An 18,711-nucleotide genomic window follows, 5' to 3' on the forward strand; every position below is an offset into this window, starting at 1 on the left:
CCCCCCCCAAAGAAAAAGTCAGAAGCCAGGTGTTCTTACCAGGCACTGAGCTGTGGTAGCTTGGAAGAGGGACTGACTTGGGAAAGTGAAATGTCTCTTGTTACCCATTGCAGTGTAGCTGTTTTCAGCGTTGTGCTCCCCTGGGGGTACTGTCACTTCTTAACTGGATTCTGGAGTGCTCAGAAAGGTGTTTCTGAGCATCATTGTGAAAGCCATGTTTCTGTGGTAGAGTGAGGACTGGGACTCCCAATTCTGCTATAACAGTGACGTCACTGTCCTCTAAGACTGCCGCCAGTTCACAAGTGCAGTGACTTCAGAAACCTGCCTACGTATTTATCTTGATCTTGCATATTTGCCACTTTGCAACATAAGACATTTTGAGGCTCTGCTGACTAGAAATCATCACCTCTTCCCGTGGTAAAGCTACATCTTGTTCCTTGCTAATTTTTCTTTTTCTGTCCTTGCAAAGTCTGGCTTTCTGGAACAGAGGGAAAGATGCATCTGGTGGTAGAGATATAGGTTGACTTTATATTTAAGTTTCCTATTTCTGGAGGGCATGATGATGTATTTTGAGACTAAAACACAAAAAGAAATGCTTCAACTTTCCACACATGAAGTCCTCCAAGCAAAGTATGTTCGTAACTATATCATCCGTTTGATAAAGACTAGAGTGTCTGTTTTTTAAAGGCTTTAAAAACTTGACAAACAGTAATCAAACCATTGCTTACACTCTCACGTTCAAGGTTTAGGTGATGGCAGTAACAGTCACATTTATTATAATGGCAAGTATGACATGACAGGCTTTCTAGAATATATGTCCAGAGCCAGAACATAAAGTGGAAATGCGTCGTCACAGCTGCAAGTAGTTAACGTACACCCTGCGATTAGAATGCCTGAGTTGCCGTCATGGGCCCAGCACTCAGCCAGGCGATCAGGGTCAGGGTATTTAGCCTCTTTTTAATCCTGTTTCTTCTCACGTATAAAATGGGTATGGTAATAATGAGGTACTACCTACCTCATGGCTTGTTACGTGAATCGAATGTGGTGATTGGCAGATAGATACAGAATGTTTAGAATAGTGCCTGGAATTTAGGAAGTGCTGAATCATTGTTAGCTATTACTAAGAGCAATTATGATGACATTGTTCTTTTTAACCTTAGTAACTGTTACAGATCATATTTAAGAAAAAAAAAGATTAATGACTTTCTCTCTCATTTACAGAGTTGAGACTGTGGGCCAACCAGACAGAAGAGACAGTATAGGAGTGTGTGCAGAAAAACAGAATGGCTATGACTCTCTGCAGCGTGACCAAGCAGTGTGCATTAGTACAAATGGTAAGAGATACACAACTGCTCTCCTCTTTGAAATACATGAATTACTGTGGTAACATCTGAACCTATTCCAACATCACGCATTTGTAGCAGGACACGAGAAAGTTCAAGTCTTTATGACATACCTATATGGCTACTACGTACCAGGCATTATTCTGTTCCCTTTATAAATAGTAAATTATTTAATCCTTTTAACAACTTGTTGAAGTGGGGAGTCGTAGTATACCCATTTTATAGATGATGAAAACTGAGCCACAGAGAGGTTAAGTGACCAGCTTAAACTCCCTTAGCTTAGAGGTGACTGTGGGATCTGCACCAGGGAGTCTACCTCTGGATTCTGTGTATATAGGGCATCTAAACTCAACACAGATCAATGAACTGAAGAGAGTGTTGACTTAATTTGTTTTATCTCCGTAGGGTTCTTTGGCCCCTTACTCTACCGTAATCACACTTTTAAAATCCCCTCTGAAGATGTGTTACTATTTCCTGGTATGGGTCAAGCAGTAGGTAGAAAAAGACTCTTTATTTCACGTGCAACAACAGTCTTTCTGTTTCACAGGATGTAATCTTGTAATGGAGTCAAGTTTCTTTTGATCCCATCCACATTGGAAATTCAGTCTCTGTTCTAAAAGAGTAGCACCCTCGACCAGAACTCTGAAATGTGATTAAAGCTTTAACTTTTTCTCCTGCCTTGGGGATGGCGGTTAATTAACATATTGAGATGCATTCTCTTTGACCAGTTGGCGTTCCAGAATGTTTTCTTGAAGTGAGTTAGGAAATTAGCTGTGTTATCAGTAATCTAGAATCCGTTTCATTTCTTCATTATTGCTCACATGTAAATGACTCTTTACCTTAACATTTTAGGTGCAGTTTTTGTAAATGGAAAAGAAATGACTAATCAGTTGCCAGCAGTTACTTCTGGGTCCACTGTCACATTTGACATTGAAGCTGTGACTCTGGGATCCACCAATAATAACGAAGGAGGAAACTTCAAGCTTCGAGTAACTATTAGTTCGAATAACAGAGAAGTGGTTTTTGATTGGCTACTGGATCAATCTTGTGGTTCTCTTTATTTTGGATGCTCATTTTTCTATCCTGGATGGAAAGTGTTGGTGTTCTAGATTTTTGGATGATTGGCTTTGGTTTGCAGGGTTTTAAATGTAGCTGTCCTCAGCTCAGTTTAGTTGAAATTGGTTAAAAAAATTGTTAGATTCATCTCTCAGTTAAGCCATTGAAAATGGAAATTGTTTACTGGATTTATTTGGAACATTTTAGCAAGAAAAGATTTGACTATTGTGGACAAAACCATAGTGCAGTCAGTTTTACTTTTAGTGTAGTGTTAATTGGAATATCAACATCACGATAAAAATCAAATTGGCTTTTAAAGTATGAGGAGATACAGAAAGCCCTGTACCCTTCTACTGTACTTCTTTAAAAGCTGGTTATTAGAACAGAAAAACCTAGTGTAACATTATTTTATTAAACCTCTATCTTTTAAGGATCCAAGGCCATGTAAGACTTTAGGATAAAACAACAGGACTAGACCAGCCACAGGCCAGAGTTCTGTAATATGCCTTCACTTGTGTGCTCTCCACGTGAGTGTTGAGTATGCTCTCCATATTCACGTATCTGTAAGCAGTATTGAATTTTATCTCCTGTTCAGTGATCTTGAAGTCCCAAAAGCGTGATAGGTTTTGTGTGTTTTTAAATTACTGAGCACATGTCTACAATAGGCAAGTACTTGCTTTTTTCTTTCCTTGCAGTTCGATTCATGATAGTTTGGAGGATTTTTACAGGGTAAAACTACAAAGTAGTACGCACAGCAGTGGCCATTCACACGTATGTCATGTGCACATGTGCATGTCCAGCCTCAGTGATGTATGTGTTACTCCTGATAGGGTTTGAGCTACAGTCCAGTTTAATATCAGTTTTATAAACGGTCTGTTAGTGGACCAAACAAATATAGGCTAAATACTTGACCTATTTTTTGGAAAACTTCAATTTGTTTAAAATATTTATTTGAAGGACTTAGTGTGTAAAAATGATTAGCTTAACTTGCTATACCAGCCTACAGATTTTTTTTAATGTGAATTTTTTTCCTTCATTTTTAACAGTAGAAATGTGGAAACGCAAGTTTGATATTTTTGTAAGATAATTTATTTGGGGATTCACATTCCCTGTTGGACAATCATGACCTTTTTCCCTTGCCTTTTTATATACAAGTAAGTCGCTTTCACCTGTTTAGTGACCATTAAGAAGATGTGCTAGAGTGTAGATGTCTCGTCCAGCTGTCTGAAACAAAATAAAAACCTCAAAGTTAAATGTGTGTATTTTTTTCTTCTGTGAGATGTGATGAATCCAATTTTAATCTTTACTTTTAAGTAGAGGGAGGAAAGGATTTCTTGTGTCTCCAGTCATTTTAATGCAAATATCATTGTAACTTGTTGTCAGGTTACTTAGGCTTTATCTTCTGTGTATCTGATACTGAGCATCGTGCCTGACATATAACGTGTGTCCAGTAAAAGTCGGATTGAATGAATATGGATGGGTTATTTTCTCCAGAATGTTTTCATCTCATTTCCTTCATTTGTCAGTTCCTTATTGAACCTCATTATTTCTTATCCTCTGCAGGAGGGCGACATCTTACATTTATATCCTTAGAATCTGCCTTTTCACAAAAATGACTAAAACCCGACTTAATTCTAGATAGGAGTGGATTGCAAAATTTCAACTCTGAAGCTACTTTAAATACTGCGGGGTTTTTTTTTGTTTTGTTTTGTTTTAAGATTTTATTTTTGGGGATGCCTGGGTGGCTCAGTCAAGCTAAGTGTCTGACTCTTAGTTTCAGCTCGGGTCATGATCTCCTGGTTTGTGAGTTCGAGCCCCACGTTGGGCTCTGTGCTGACCGTGTGGAGCCTGCCTTGGATTCTCTCTCTCTCTCTCCCTCCCCCCCTCCCTAGACCCCCCTCAAAATAAATAAATAAACTTTAAAAAATAATAAAAAGAGTTTTTAAAAAAAGGTTTTAAGTAATCTCTATACCCAGTGTGGGGCTCGCACCAGGAGTCTCGCATCAGGAGTCTCATACTCCACTGTGACAGAGCCAGCCAGGTGCCCCTGCTTTTTTTTTTTGCCCCTTGAACTGTGAACATAAGATTTTGTTAAAAGCCAACTCATTCTGTTTAAACAGATAAAGGAGCCCAGTATTCCAAATCTATTTGTATGCTTGGAGGGGTGAGAGAGTTTGGGTGATGATAATTAAAACGATAATAAGAATTGATCTTTATTGATCCCCTACTACGTGCCAGGCACAATGCTGAATTTTCAAAATACATTTATTATCTCATTTAATCCACATGATATATACTGTACTGTTAGTACTGTTATTGTACTTTAGAGACAATAGAACTTAGGCACAAGAGATGTGAACTAATTTGTCTAAGGTCAAGACTAGTAACTAGCCTAGTCAGGATCCTAGCCCAGACCCGATTAGGTCTGGAGCCCCTACTCATAACCGTTGTGCTCCTGGGAAGAGTGGACACTACTGGGAAAGCCTCAGGTGTAGATAAGAATCAGCCATGGGATCAATGATAGCAGTTGTTGGAGTAGCACGTTATCTTTATATGTTCTAGATGCTGGTGCTTTGTTGGATTTATGGTCTGCAGATACCTGGTCTCTGGCTGGTCTTTGCATCCTTATACCAGGGTCTTTTCCAGAATAAAAGTTTCTACTGTTGATGAAATTGAATTTATTAATCTTTCTTTTTATGATTGTGCTTTTGCTCTCCAGTCTGTGAACTCTGCCTAGCCCTGGACCCCAAAGAGTTTTTCCTGTGTTTTTTCCTGAAAGTTTCAGAGCTTAACCTATTACATTTATGTTTGTGATCCATTTTGATTTTTTATAAGGTTAAGTTTCACTTAGGAACATATCTGTTCATACGGCTGATCTGTTGCTCCAGTGTCGTTTGTAGCAGAGGCTGTCTTTCCTCCATTGAACTGCTGTTGCTCCTTTGTCCAAAATCAGTTGGACATATTTGTGTGAGCCTGTTTCTAGGCTCTTTGTTCCACTGATCTGTGGGTCTGTCCCTCTGTCAGTACCACACAGTGTGATTACTGTAGCTATATAAGGTTTTAAAATTGGGTAGGCTGACTTCTCTTTTATTCATCTTTTAAAAAGTTGTTTTAATGGGGCGCCTGGCTGGCTCGGTTGGTAGAGCATCCTACTCTTGATCTCGGAGTTGTGAGTTCGAGCCCCACGTTGGGTGTAGAGATTACTTAAAAAAGAAAAAAGGTGAAAGAGAAGTTTTAGGTATTCCAGTTTCTTTGCCTTCCAATGTAGATTTTAGAATATGTTGTTTATATCTACAAAAAATCTTGCTGAGATTTCTATAGGCATTGTGTTAAACCTATCAATTTGGGAAGAGTTGACATCCTTGCTATGTTGATTCTTCCAATCCATGAATACAGTATGTTTCTCCATCCATTTAGGTTTTTGATTTCTTTTACCTGCATTTTGTAGTTTCCAGCATACTGAAACTATGCCGGAAGTTTCAGCTAAGTTTTGTTACATTGACACCTAAGTGTTTTGTTTTATTTTAGTGATTGTAAATGGTATTGTATTTTTAATTTTGGTTTTCACATGTTCATTCCTAATATATAGAATATGTCTTTGTAGTTTATCTTGTATCCTGCAAAATTGCTGAACTCAAGTTTTTTTCCTCCCTCAAGATTTCCTCTTCAGCCCATGGACTTCCTAGAAATGTGTTATTTAGTTTCTGAGTGTTGGGAGATTTTCCTGCCATCTTTCTGTTATTGACTTCTAGTTTGATTATACTGTGTTTGAAGAACAGTGTATATGATTTCCATTATTTCATATTTGTTGACTTATATCCCAGCATATGGTCAGTTTTGGTATATGTTCTTTGGGCACTTAAAAAGACTGCGTGTCTTAATCTTAATGAGTAGAATGTTTTGATCTTGTAGAGTTCTATATGTATCTTTCCTGATTTTCTGTCTTGTTGCTCTATCAGTTCTTGAGAACGGGGTGTTGTAATAATGGGTTTGTCTGTTTCTTCTCTTATTCAATCAGTTTTTGACTCATATCTTTTGTAACTCTTTTGTCTTATGAATACACACTTAGGATTGCCGTATCTTTTTGGTGGACTGACCATTTTTTCGTAATGTCCCTCTCTGATAATTTTCTTTCCTTCGGAGTCTACTTTATCTATATGAATCCAGCCTCTCTTGCCTTCCTCTGATTAATGTTCACATGATATATATTTTCTGTCCTGTGCCTTCAACTTTTCCATATTAATATATTTGGAGTCAGTTCTGAGTTGCGTTTGGTCTATATAGACCATTTATATTTAATTGTTATTATTGATTTGTCAGGATTTAAGTTTGCCACTTTTCTTTTTTGTTTTCTGTTCTCTCTGGTTTTCTGTTTTCTGCATTCTTGTGGGTTGAACATATTTTGGAATTCCATTTTGACTTATCTATAGTGTTTTTGAGTGTCTCATTCTGTAACTTCTTTAGTAATTGTTCTAGATATTAAAAATACACGTTTATAACATACACAATTGATATACACAGTATATATACATTAATATATGTATAGCATATACATTACATATATATGTTGTGCATGTGTGTTTCTACAGATATACATATGTAGGTATACTTACATTAATACGGTAATGGTTTTTTTCATAAAAGCATAAATCCTCTTTGGATTTCTTTGCATTAGTGAAAACGCACTGAGGTAGGTCTTCTTGTAAAGTGACGTGGCATAATGTGAACTTTTAGAAAGCGGGGGATATTGTTCACTTTATGCCATTTCAGCTTACAACAAGTTTTTGTTTTTGTTTTTTTTTTTAAGCTTATTTATTTTGAGAGAGAACCAGTGGGAGAGGGGCAGAGAGAGAGGGGCACAGAAGATCCCAAGCAGGCTCTGCGCCGACAGCAGTGAGCCCAATGTGGGGCTCAAACTCATGAACCGGGGAGATCATGACCTGAGCTGAAGTCGGAAGCTTAACCGACTGAGCCACCCAGGTACCCCGCTTATGAAATAGCCATGCTCCACTTTTGGATACGGGGGATATAAAACTTCCCAGTCTGTTGGTGTCATCGTTTTATCCATTCAAGTGAAATAATCTTTACATGTCTTTATCCTCCCCCATGTACAGTAATTATCTTTCTTAAATATTTTCTCTATAAACATTTAGAACATAGACAATGTTGACCTAACAAAAAATATTTCAGAAAACTCAAGAGAAGTGTCTGTTGTTATTTATCTGTATTTCTGTTTACTGTGTTTTATTTTCCTTCATGATGTTCCAAGTGTCCATTACCATTTCCCTTCTGTTCCAAGAACCTACTTTCGGCATTCTTCTAGAAGTATAATTATGATGCGTCTGTGCCTGGGATTCTTTGGGGTTATCTTGTTTGGGTTCCTCAGCTTCTTGAATTGTTAGGTTTATATCTCTTGCCAAATTTGGAAAGTTGTCAGCCATTATTTCAAGTACTTTTTTCAGCCCTGCCCTTTTTCCTTTTCTTCTAGGACTCCAGTGACACAAACTTTACATCTTTCATATATCCCCACTGACTCCTGAGGTTTTGTTTGGTTGTTTGAAGCTGGCTTTCTCTCTGTTATTCATTTTAGGTAATTCCTCTTGTTGTACTTCCAGTCCACTGATCTGTCGTCCTCTATCACATTCATTCTACTTTTGGGTCCCTACTGAGCTCTTTGTTATATATTTTGGTTATTGTATTTTTCAGCTCTAAAGCATCCATTTGGGTCATAGTCATAATCTTCTGTTTCCGTGCAGATTTTTTATATTCTTTGCTGAGGCTGTTCATTTTCTCATCTGGCTCAAGTGTGTGCATAATTGCTTGTTGAAACATTTTAATCATGGCTCTGGTGATGTCTAGTTGTACGTGTCAGTTCTTCTGGGTAGATGGCTAATTAAAACGTTATTCTGGGTGTTCAGTGAGGGTGTTTCTGGAAAAGATTGGCATTTGAATTGATGGACTTGAGTAAAGCAGGTGGCTGTCCCCAATGTGTTGGGCCCCATCCAATCTGTTGATGGCTTAAATAGAACAAAAGGCAGAGGAAAGTAGAATTCGCTCTCTGCCTGTTGAGCTAGGACATGGATCTCCTGCCCTCAGTGCTTCTGGCTCTAGGGCCTTCCTATCTGGACTGGAATCTACACCATTGGCTCTCAGGCCTACGAACTACATCACCGGCTTCCCTGGGTTCCCAGCTTGCAGGCAGCAGATTTTGGGACTTCTCAGCTTCTCTAATCGTGCACTGGTTCTGTGTTTTTTGGAGAACTCTAATACAGTGCTTTTTAATCTTTGTCAGATAATTCAAATAGCTTTGTCAGCCTGGGGTTGGCATCTGTTGTCTTTCTTTTGAGATCTTTCTGGTTCTTTTTTTTAAATTTTTTTTTTCAACGTTTATTTATTTTTGGGACAGAGAGAGACAGAGCATGAACGGGGGAGGGGCAGAGAGAGAGGGAGACACAGATTCGGAAACAGGCTCCAGGCTCCGAGCCATCAGCCCAGAGCCCGACGCGGGGCTCGAACTCACGGACCGCGAGATCGTGACCTGAAGTCGGACGCTTAACCGACTGCGCCACCCAGGCGCCCCAAGATCTTTCTGGTTCTTGATACGACATGATTTTCTATTGAAATGTGGGCATTTTGTATTATGTTATGAGACTTTGGATCTCTTTCAGCTGGTCTCTTGATACCACTCCAGCAGGAGAAGTTGGGGCGGGGGGTGGGGGTGGTGGGCAGTGCCTCATTACTGCCACGTGGAGATAGAAGATTAGCTTCCCCTTGGCCTCTGTTGACAGCCAGGAGGAGACCAGACCCCTGTTACTGGTCGCATGGGCATGGGGGGTTCCTTCTGTGACCCCCGCTGACACTGTAGCAGGGGTGGCCTCATTCCCCTCAGCAGTGGTGGAAGTCCTGACTCTTCAGTAGGCTTCTTCTAAGACTGCGTATCAGAGAGGGGGAGAGGGATCTTGGTGGTGGGTGTGGAGGTCCAGGCTCCTCTCTCACCGTGGGAAGTGGCTTCCTTGCTGCCCAGTGGGGTGAAAGTTTTGCCTCCCTGTTTGGTCTTCTCTGACACCATCTTGGCAGAGGTGTTGGGGTATCTCATTACAGCCTCATGAATGTGGAAGTCTAGGCTACCCCGGGCCTTTGCCAACATGGGCAGGATAAGGAAACAGCCTTTTCTGTAGTTATTTTTGTTAATCTTAGGGCTTCCATAACAAATTTCTACAGTCTCAGTGGCTTAAACAGACAGGAATTTATTCTCACAGTTTTGGAGGACACAAGTCTGAAATCACGGTTTTGGCAAGACTGTGCTCCCTCCAAAGGGTCTACAGGGGACCGTTCTTTACCTCTGCCAGGTTCTGGTGGCTTCAGATACTCCTTCACTTGCCCCTGCATAACTCCAATCTCGGAGTCTGACCCTATCTTCTCACGGCCACCTTCTGTTTCTTACAAGGACACTTGTCTTGGCTTTAGGACCCATCCAGATAATCCACGATGATCTTATCTCAAGATCCTTAACTTTTTGTATCTACAGAGATTATTTTTCCAAATGAGGCCACCATCACAAGTTCCAAGATGTGGGCATATTGTTTTATGGGCCACTATTCAACCCTGTACAGTAGCATTTGCCTGGAAGAAAGCTGTGGTTGGCTAAAGGCTGTCTTACAAGGCTGCCCCTTTTGTGGTCCTTTGGCTAGAGAGAGCAGGCTTTTGTTGGGGCTTTTTTGGTCTTTCTTTGTTGGCATTTCCTGGTTGCTGGCTTCCTCAGCCCCAGTTCTGGGATACACGAGACAAGAAAATCCAAGGAACTCACCACTGTGTTGATCCTTGGGTTCTGAGATTCCGAGCCAGTTGACCAGATCTTCAGAGTCTTCTTAGGTGGCTTTTTTTTTTTTTTCCACATTTTTTTCCAGAACTTTTAGTTGTGTTTACCAAGAGGAATAGGAAAGACATGATATTCCGTTTTCTTGGAGAAGCATAAATTCTGAAGCTATGTGATAGATTTAATGTCAAAACATAAAAATAGAACAGTAAATAGAAAAAGTAAATGCAGCTCTTAGGAGGGATTTCCCTGTAGAGAGGTAAAAGCAAGCACCTGAGGGCCTCTGTTATTACATGAAGGATTAGTCTAAGGTCAAGAAGTGAAATGTATTAAATTATTGGTAACAGCAAGCTCTTGTGACGACTGTTACTGACAGAAACACACTCATGTGGGTGTCTCCCAACCTGGCTCAGGCAGCCACATGCATGTAGAGCTCCACGCTGGAATGTGGACTTTGCTCAGCTCGCATCCAGTGCCGCCCTTTCTGTTCCCCACATTCCAGGTCTTTTTCCTTGGATTCTTCCATTATTTTAGTGAAGCGTTTCCTCCACTTCCTGGGAATCATTACCCAGGAGGCAAGATTTTGGGGAAAGAGATGTGGAAATTCCTTCCTTTTTCCTCCACTTGAGTGGTGGTGACTGGTTAAGAATTCTAGATCGGAGATCATTTCCTCTGAGAACTTGAAGGCATCGCTCTTTGTAGCTTCTAGTATTGAGAAGTCTCGGTGCTTTGCTGCTGCCTGTTCATTTGTATGTTGTATGTTTATTTTCTGTCTGGAAAACTTTATTCCTGGTCTTCCCAAGTTGGTGTAACAGTCAGCTGCGTAACCCATTTCACTGGCCTTGTGGGTATTTAAGTTGGTAATAACCTGCTTTGAACTCACTAGATTGTAAGTTCCTTGAGGTTTTGTATCTACTGTAGCAGATGTTCTCAGTCCTGACTGCATACTAAAATTTCCTGGAGAACTTCTAAAAATAACAAAAATTCTGATGTAATCCGTATCAGTGGAGATCAGGCTTGTTGTTGTTGTTGTGTGTGTGTGTGTTTTAAGAAACAGAATGGTTCTATTTGGAAGGCAGATTTGGGAGCAACTGCTCCAAAGTAACCAAAAGTCAGTCTCCACAGTAATTCTGTTGCAAATCTAAATGTAGTCTACTAAAAAGACTATCCTTTATTCTGAAATAATCCCTCCTGTTCTTTATGTACTGACCTTTTATAAAGTGAAAGTGCCAGTGGACGTCAGTCAGGTTTGATTGTTCTGTTTGCAAATCGTCTAACCAGACAAAACAAAAAGTCAGCAATGTGAAAAATGTGTATTACTGGTCTGTGAAATACACAACTATGGGATCTCCTTGACACCCTACATTGCCTGATATCTGGGCATCTGAGAAATACTTTTTTTCTTTTTTTTACCGTTTATTTATTTTTGAGACAGAGAGCATGAACAGGGGAGGGGCAGAGAGAGAGGGAGACACAGACTCTGAAATGGGCTCCAGGCTCTGAGCTGTCAGCACAGAGCCCGACGCGGGGCTCGAACTCACAGACCGTGGGATCATGACCTGAGCTGAAGTGGGCTGCTTAACCAACTGAGCCACCCAGGCACCCGAGAAATACTTTTAAATGAAGACCTAGTACTTTTCTTCTTAAAAGACAAAAGCTGTATTTGCTAAAATAAAACTAATCTCTCATAAAAGCTTTTAATCTCGAGGCGCCTGGGTGACTCAGTTGGTTAAGCCTCTGACTCTTGGTTTCCACCCAGGTCATGATCTCGCAGCTCATGGGGTCGAATCCCACATCAGGCTCCACGCTCAGCATAGATTCTTTCTCCCTCTCTCTCTGCCTCTCTCTCTGCCCCACCCCTGCTCATGGTTTCTCTGTCTCTCAAAATAAGTATTTTTTTAAAAATGGGAAAAGATAAATACAATAGTCCAGTATCAACCCTGTTTTCTAGAACCAGCTTTATAAAGTGATTCATCCCATGTGACATTTAAGTAACAATCTTAGGCTTGTCTAAGAATGTACTTAGTGAGTTTTTAGCCTTTTATAAAAATCAACCTTACCCTCATAGGAAGCAGTACATAGGAACCCAAGATACTCCAGGAATTGGATCATAGACTATATCCTGAGAACAACAGAGTGCATGGTGTGTATTTAACTTCTGCCATGTCCTGGTACTCCACTTGGTTGGAGGGGAGACTGCATACATGAGATAAGACTGGAAAGATAAATAAAGTCAGGTCAGGAAGAGTATGAATTTCATTCTGACAACAACCAGGAACCATTAATGAGATCTCTCCTTTAATATGGTACTTGGTGTAATTAACAGAACCTCGCATATTTCCACCTTTCTAGGAGCGGCATACCATTTATATTTAATAAAATGGAATTTTAATTTTTTTAAGTTTAGAGCATGAGCGGGGGCAGGGGGGAGAGAGAAAGAGAGAGAGAGATAATTAATATGAATGAATCCCAAGCAGGTTCCATGCTGAGCTCGATCCCATGACCCTGAGATCACGACCTGGGGGCCAAAGTCAAGAGTTGGACACAACCAACTGAGCCAACCAGGTGCCCCCAAATTGAATTTTTAGAAACTATTTTTGACAATGACTATTTTTACTTCATAGAAATTTACTGTGCTCAGAGCTCTGTGCTACACACCCATTTTGCCTTTTTCCTAGTGAGAACACCATCCTTCTTCAATTACCTTTTCTATTGTCCGGACTTAATTTTTTAAAGATTTTTTAAATATAAGAACTATAGGAAGGGGCGCCTGGGTGGCTTAGTCGGTTGAGCAGCCGACGTTGGCTCTGGTCATGATCTCACGGTTCGGGAGTTCCAGCCTCGCATCAGGCTCTGTGCTGACAGCTTGGAGCCTGGAGACTGCTTGGGATTCTGTGTCTCCCTCTCTCTCTCTGTTCCTCCCCTGCTCGCACTCTGTCTCTCTCTCGAAAATAAAGATTAAAAAAAACTGGAGGACATCTGGGTAGCTCAGTCAGTTAAGCGTCCAACTCTTGATTTCAGCTTAGGTCATGATCTCAGGGTCATGGGATCAAGCCCTGTGTCAGGCCCTGCGCTGACAGTGTGGAGTCTGGTTGGGATTCTCTATCTTCCTCTCTCTGCTCCCCAAACCCCAAATAAATAAAACATTTAAAAAAACATATAATAACTTGGGGCTCCTTCGTGGCTATGTCAGTTAAGCGGCTAACTTTGGCTCAGGCCATCTCATGGTTTGTGAGTTTGAGCCCCATGTCGGGCTCTGTACTGACAGCTCAGAGTCTGGAGCCTGCTTCAGATTCTGTGTCTCCCTCTCTCTGCCCTTACCCCACTGGCGTGCTGTTTCTCTCAAAAATAAACATGAACTATAAAAAATACATAGTAAATTGAGATGTTTCAAAAATGGCAATGTGAAAAGACTCATCTGTTCTCTACTCCAGCTATCTTCCCCCAAAGCAACTATTTCTATGTATTCTTCAGACATATTCTATAACCAAATGGGGTATATTCGTTTTTCAATTAAATTTGAAGCATGCTAGAAACTGTTCTGTACCCTTTATCGTTGCAAAAAAAACCTTGATCCTTTTTCATTGCTGCATAGTATTCCACATATGGAGTGTATCATTTAACTGGTTCCCTGGTGACTTCTAACCTGTTTTTAACAGTGGTAGCAATTTGTCATTTTACACATGTTCTAGTTTATCTGTAGGATAACTACCTAAAGATGGAATTGTTACGGCAAAACAAAATGCATGATTTTAATAGAACATACCAGATTGCTCTCTCTAGACTCGTACCAACTTATTTTCCCACTGGAAATGTCTTGAGTGCTTGGTGATGTGCCGGTAGTGACTTTGTAATGACTGTATTAGCAAAACTTCCTCTTTTAGCAAGCTGAGTCCATCTGTGTTCTTGCTCTTATTCTTTCCCTTTCTGGTAACGTTTATCTTTGGCTTCTGTCTCGTCTTAGTCTGCATTCATGCTTAAGCCTCCCATCCATTCTCCCCCAAATTCTTTGCCTGTCTTGGTAGAGCCCCATTTTCCACACACTCTTCATAAGCCTAACTCCTTTCCCGTGCATTCAACGCATCAACACTGTTTCCGAGCACTTCACTCCCTTCAAGTGGCTCTTACTCCTTCTCTACACTGCAGGACTACTGCTTCCTTTCTGCAGTACTCTTCTTCACCCCATCACTCCTTCATCCCACAACACCGCTGAACGAGGGCTTCTCAGGACAGGCTGTTGCATATCTCACCTGGGCTATTACAGTAGCATCCTAGTGATTGATTCTTCCTGTGCAGAGCCTCTTCCCTCCCAGATTCTTACCGCCACGGCTCACCAAAAACACAGGTTGGTTTGTGTCCTATCTGTGCGGTAATCTCCAAATACTCCTACTGGCTGAAATCCAAACCCATAGCATGGCTTATAAAGCCCTGAGCTCATGTCACCAAATATCTGAGCACCAACTAAAACCGTGAGGCAGTACTAAGGCCAGTGAGATGGGCCTTGCAACGTAATGAAAGGCGAAGCAACTGCTTAGAAGATACTACATACAGTAAGCTCTGGAAGCACAGGGGCACTCAGCTCAAACAAGACACAGCAACCTGCATACGGGCCACAGGCTATTACCAATCAAGAGCAGCCAAACTGTCAACTCTTCTGTAAAGCTTCCCCTATCTGTCCAGCGTTAACTTCAACAACTAACCTCACAGAATGTAGTATATAACTTTATTATACGGCGTATCCTTTTAAAGTTTATTTTTTTGAGAGACAGCAAGCGGGGGAGGGGCAGAGAAAGAGCAAGAGAGAGACTCCCAGGCAGCCTCTGCACTGTGAATGCAGAGCCCCAAGCAGGGCTTGATCTCACAAACCACGAGATTATGACCTGGGCCGAAACCAAGAGTCGGACACTTAGCTGAGTCACCCAGGCACCCCTCATTTTACTTTATAATTCTCATTTGTACCCCCTCTATGAGCTTTTTGAAGGCCAAGATAAATTCTTTTTCATTAAAAAGAAAGAAAAAACCACAGAGATGGATAAGCTATTAGGTTAACATTGCCATTGAACTGTAAAAATATTTTTAGACTATTACCAAAATTGCCATAAGTAACATACTAGTTGCATTTGACATCACTGGAACTGAAAGCAGGATTTTACATTAATTTTTTTTCTTAATTTCTAGTTCTGACCAGTGGGTGTACTTTTTCTGGATCCTTACTATCATAGCCAAAAGAATATTTCAGTATACGCATTAACAATGCATAATAAAACCAAAACCAAAACAGAATACAGCTTTTATATTATTGAACTTTATGTACAAAATCATTTGATTTCAAATAAACATTTAATGTAAAAACAAACGTTCTTTTAAACTGAATTTTTTTTTTTTTACATCTACTGTACCATTCAAATGCTTTATCATCTTACATGATTTCTTCAAAATCTCTTATCAAGGGTACATATAGAAAAGCATTTTTTTATAAATAGAAACAAAGGGATTTTTTCAGCTTTTATTATAAGATGACATAAAAAGTTTACTCAACAGAAGTAATTTCATTACTATTTGGGGGAGGGAATCACCGACTTTTTGTGCAAACAATGCTAGCCTTCTTTTAAGCATTAAGAGCATAACTGCTTAAGAAATGACATAAGCAATAATTCTACACCTACATCTCCCCTAAAATAATCTATTTTTTTTTTTTTTACATATGTGCACAGCTTTAGCAAATTAAAGCCCGAGAGAAATGCTCGAGATTCACTATCCAGAGGCATGATCAGAGTTGACTGTAACTCCTCATGTAGAGAGCTTACCAATCAAGGAGTCTGTAATGAAAGCTGCAGTTTCCCTCTTTCCTATTTTTTTAACACAAAAATCAATGACTAAGAACTTAATACTGGATGACAAATCACATCCACACTATTAGTTAAATAGCCTCACAGTTAAACACATCTTAAAAGACCAATCAAATCAGTATTTACATTTTATAAATTTCTGAAGACACCATTAGAAAGCTTATATATCCCTTCATTAAACAAAATAGGGAACTGCATCTGATGGTGGTGGAATGAAATTAAAAAATTAAAAATACCTGTATTTACAGCAGCATTGATCCTTTATAAATAAAGAATATGAAAATGCAATTATCTTTAAGGATAATAAAAAATTGAGGTGATGTTACTCAACCACAGTGCTTGGAGTTGGAATAAAAATCTATTGGTGCTTGTTAATGTGCCAGTAGTGAAACCACTTTCTGTTGGAGAAAATCCAACTGCAAATATGTGCATAAAACACATATCTCACAGGGCAAAACTGCTCACAATTCAAGTCAGCTTATCTGTATTGGATATTCTAATCATGAAATACATTACAAAGACATCCTTGCAAAGAAAAAAACAAGTTATAACATCTTCTGGTTCATTTTTATAGAACATTTCCTTCCTCAAAAGTGGCATCTTAAAAATCCCAAACTCATTCTTCCCTTAGTTTATCATGAAAAGATGCGGACAGCTGAATTTTCAATGTGATTACCATGTTGGAAAAAAAACAAAACAAAACCAAACAGCAAATGTTCAAGTTTAAAAAAATATACTGGGTGAGCAATGCAATAAAATTATCCACATAAAAACAAATGGTCAGTAACCTTGTAAGCCAATATGACATTTCACTGTCAACTATATGAAAAATTAACAATTCCTCAAACAGGCATAAGATGAAGAAGTGCTATTTTAAAATTGTAAAATGAACTTAGATAAAATATCTCATTGTAACTTCATTCCAAATTGATAAATGATTTCAAAATCAAGGATCAAGGTTTGATTGCAAATAATAATGCAACATAATTTCAAGAAATCTCCAATTTTTAAAAAAGGGAATCACACTCCAATTTTCCCTCCCCAAGAAAAGGTTCCACAATTACAAAGTAGAAAAACAGCCAGTCACAAATGCAAAAAACATTGTAATTTAAATATAGGAAATAATTTCTAGCTTATCAATTCAATATATTTCATAAGACAATTGTTAAAGTTAAAAATACTTTCTTTGAAGTATTGCTTTTCATGCTCAAACTAGAGAGTGTTTTAATGACATCAATAAAACTGATATACACGTAATGCTGCATAATGAAGTGAAGTAGAACCCTGATACAAATACCCTTGTTGAAATCATTTACTTCATCTAACAGTGCCTGTTTGAAACCTATGATTACAAACAAAAACAAAACCCTTCCTAGAGGCTGAATTCCCTAGAATGACAATTTCAGTGTTTGTCCGTAACATGGGGTTAGGCCTTTTCTTTTCAGAGTTTTTGTTTTTTGCTCTGTTTTGAAACCCCTGAGACACCATCTGCTTCCAAAGCTTTCTCTTTTGAGTTAATTTCACTAAATCCATTTGCTGTCCCATTTTGTTCTTCAGTGATTTCTTCATTTGCAGGGGAAGCAGATTCTCCTTTTTCTAATTTTTGCTGCATTTCACGGAGCTTGGTAACAGCTTTATCTATTGACATTATGCTAATAAGATTAAAGTCATGCATGCTGACTAGATGAAGCATGAAGTTTCGACATAAATTCTTCTTAATTATTTTCTGTCCATAGTTTTCTACAAACAGCATACAGGCATGATTCATTTGATTGTCAGCAATAAACCTATTTAATAAAAATAACACAAACATCAATAGTAATACAAAGCATTTTTGTCAAATGCAACATAACTATGACGATACTCCAGTAAGTGATGGTTTAACAAGCAGTAAAACTACAATGAAGCTGAGATTCAGTGACCTGAATGGGCTTACGGTTTTAAAATTTTTAAGAGATTTAATTTAACCAGAGCTTAAATAGAAATCATTTCTGTCTGTCCTAATGAAATTGCACACAACAGTATTAAGAGTATATAAAGCATTTTCTCTTGCCAGCACCACCTTCATGAACTCTCTACAAACAAGTTAGCTATCCCCTTTATTCTCTCCCTTGACCTTGACACACTTTGCTATTTCAGAAGCAGCATTTCTCTGCATTTTCAGTTCATGGAAAACCTTTAAAGAAACAAAGATGTCACATTTGTGACAATATGGATGGACCTTGTAAGCATTCTGCTAAGTAAAAGAAGTCAGAAAGAAGGACAAATACTGTATGATCTCATTTATATGTGGAATCCAAAAAAAACAGGGGCATCTGGCTGGCTCTGTTGGTAGAGCATACGACTCTTGATCTCGGGGTTGTGAGTTTGAGCACCATGCTGGGAGAGAGTACTTAAAAAAAATAAAAACAAAACTCATTTTAAAAAAAGATCAAACTTACAGGCACCACAGGCAGAAGGTGGGGGGGGGAGGGGGGATTGGAGGAAGGTATTCAAAAGGTACAAACTTTCAGTTGTAAGATACATAAGAACTAGGGATATAATGCACAACATGATGACAATAGCTAACACTGTTGTATGATATATAGGAAAGTTGTCAAAAGAGTACTAAGAGTTCTCAACACAAGGAGAAAATTTTTTTCTTTAT

At 39.2% G+C, this 18,711-nt stretch overlaps 2 protein-coding genes across 3 annotated transcripts in view; one reads left to right on the top strand and one right to left on the bottom strand.

The window, feature by feature from the left end:
• Nucleotides 1-3,653, top strand: part of CRLF3 (cytokine receptor like factor 3) — a 44,832-nt gene extending 41,179 nt beyond the window's left edge. The window contains exons 7-8 of the mRNA XM_040455276.1: nucleotides 1,222-1,334; nucleotides 2,196-3,653. Coding sequence (XP_040311210.1) covers nucleotides 1,222-1,334; nucleotides 2,196-2,452 — 370 coding nt within the window. The 3' untranslated portion in view covers nucleotides 2,453-3,653. The remainder of the gene's footprint in view (nucleotides 1-1,221; nucleotides 1,335-2,195) is intronic.
• Nucleotides 3,654-15,493: 11,840 nt separating this feature from the next.
• SUZ12 (SUZ12 polycomb repressive complex 2 subunit) overlaps nucleotides 15,494-18,711 on the bottom strand; it is a 46,047-nt gene continuing 42,829 nt past the window's right edge. For both annotated transcript variants that reach the window (XM_040455275.1, XM_040455274.1), the window contains one exon: nucleotides 15,494-17,851. In XM_040455275.1, coding sequence (XP_040311209.1) covers nucleotides 17,506-17,851 — 346 coding nt within the window. In that variant the 3' untranslated portion in view covers nucleotides 15,494-17,505. The remainder of the gene's footprint in view (nucleotides 17,852-18,711) is intronic.

This window comes from Herpailurus yagouaroundi, unplaced genomic scaffold (assembly GCF_014898765.1).
Source record: "Herpailurus yagouaroundi ecotype Mexico unplaced genomic scaffold, PumYag 215, whole genome shotgun sequence".
In the NCBI taxonomy this organism is placed as follows: Eukaryota; Metazoa; Chordata; class Mammalia; order Carnivora; family Felidae; genus Herpailurus; species Herpailurus yagouaroundi.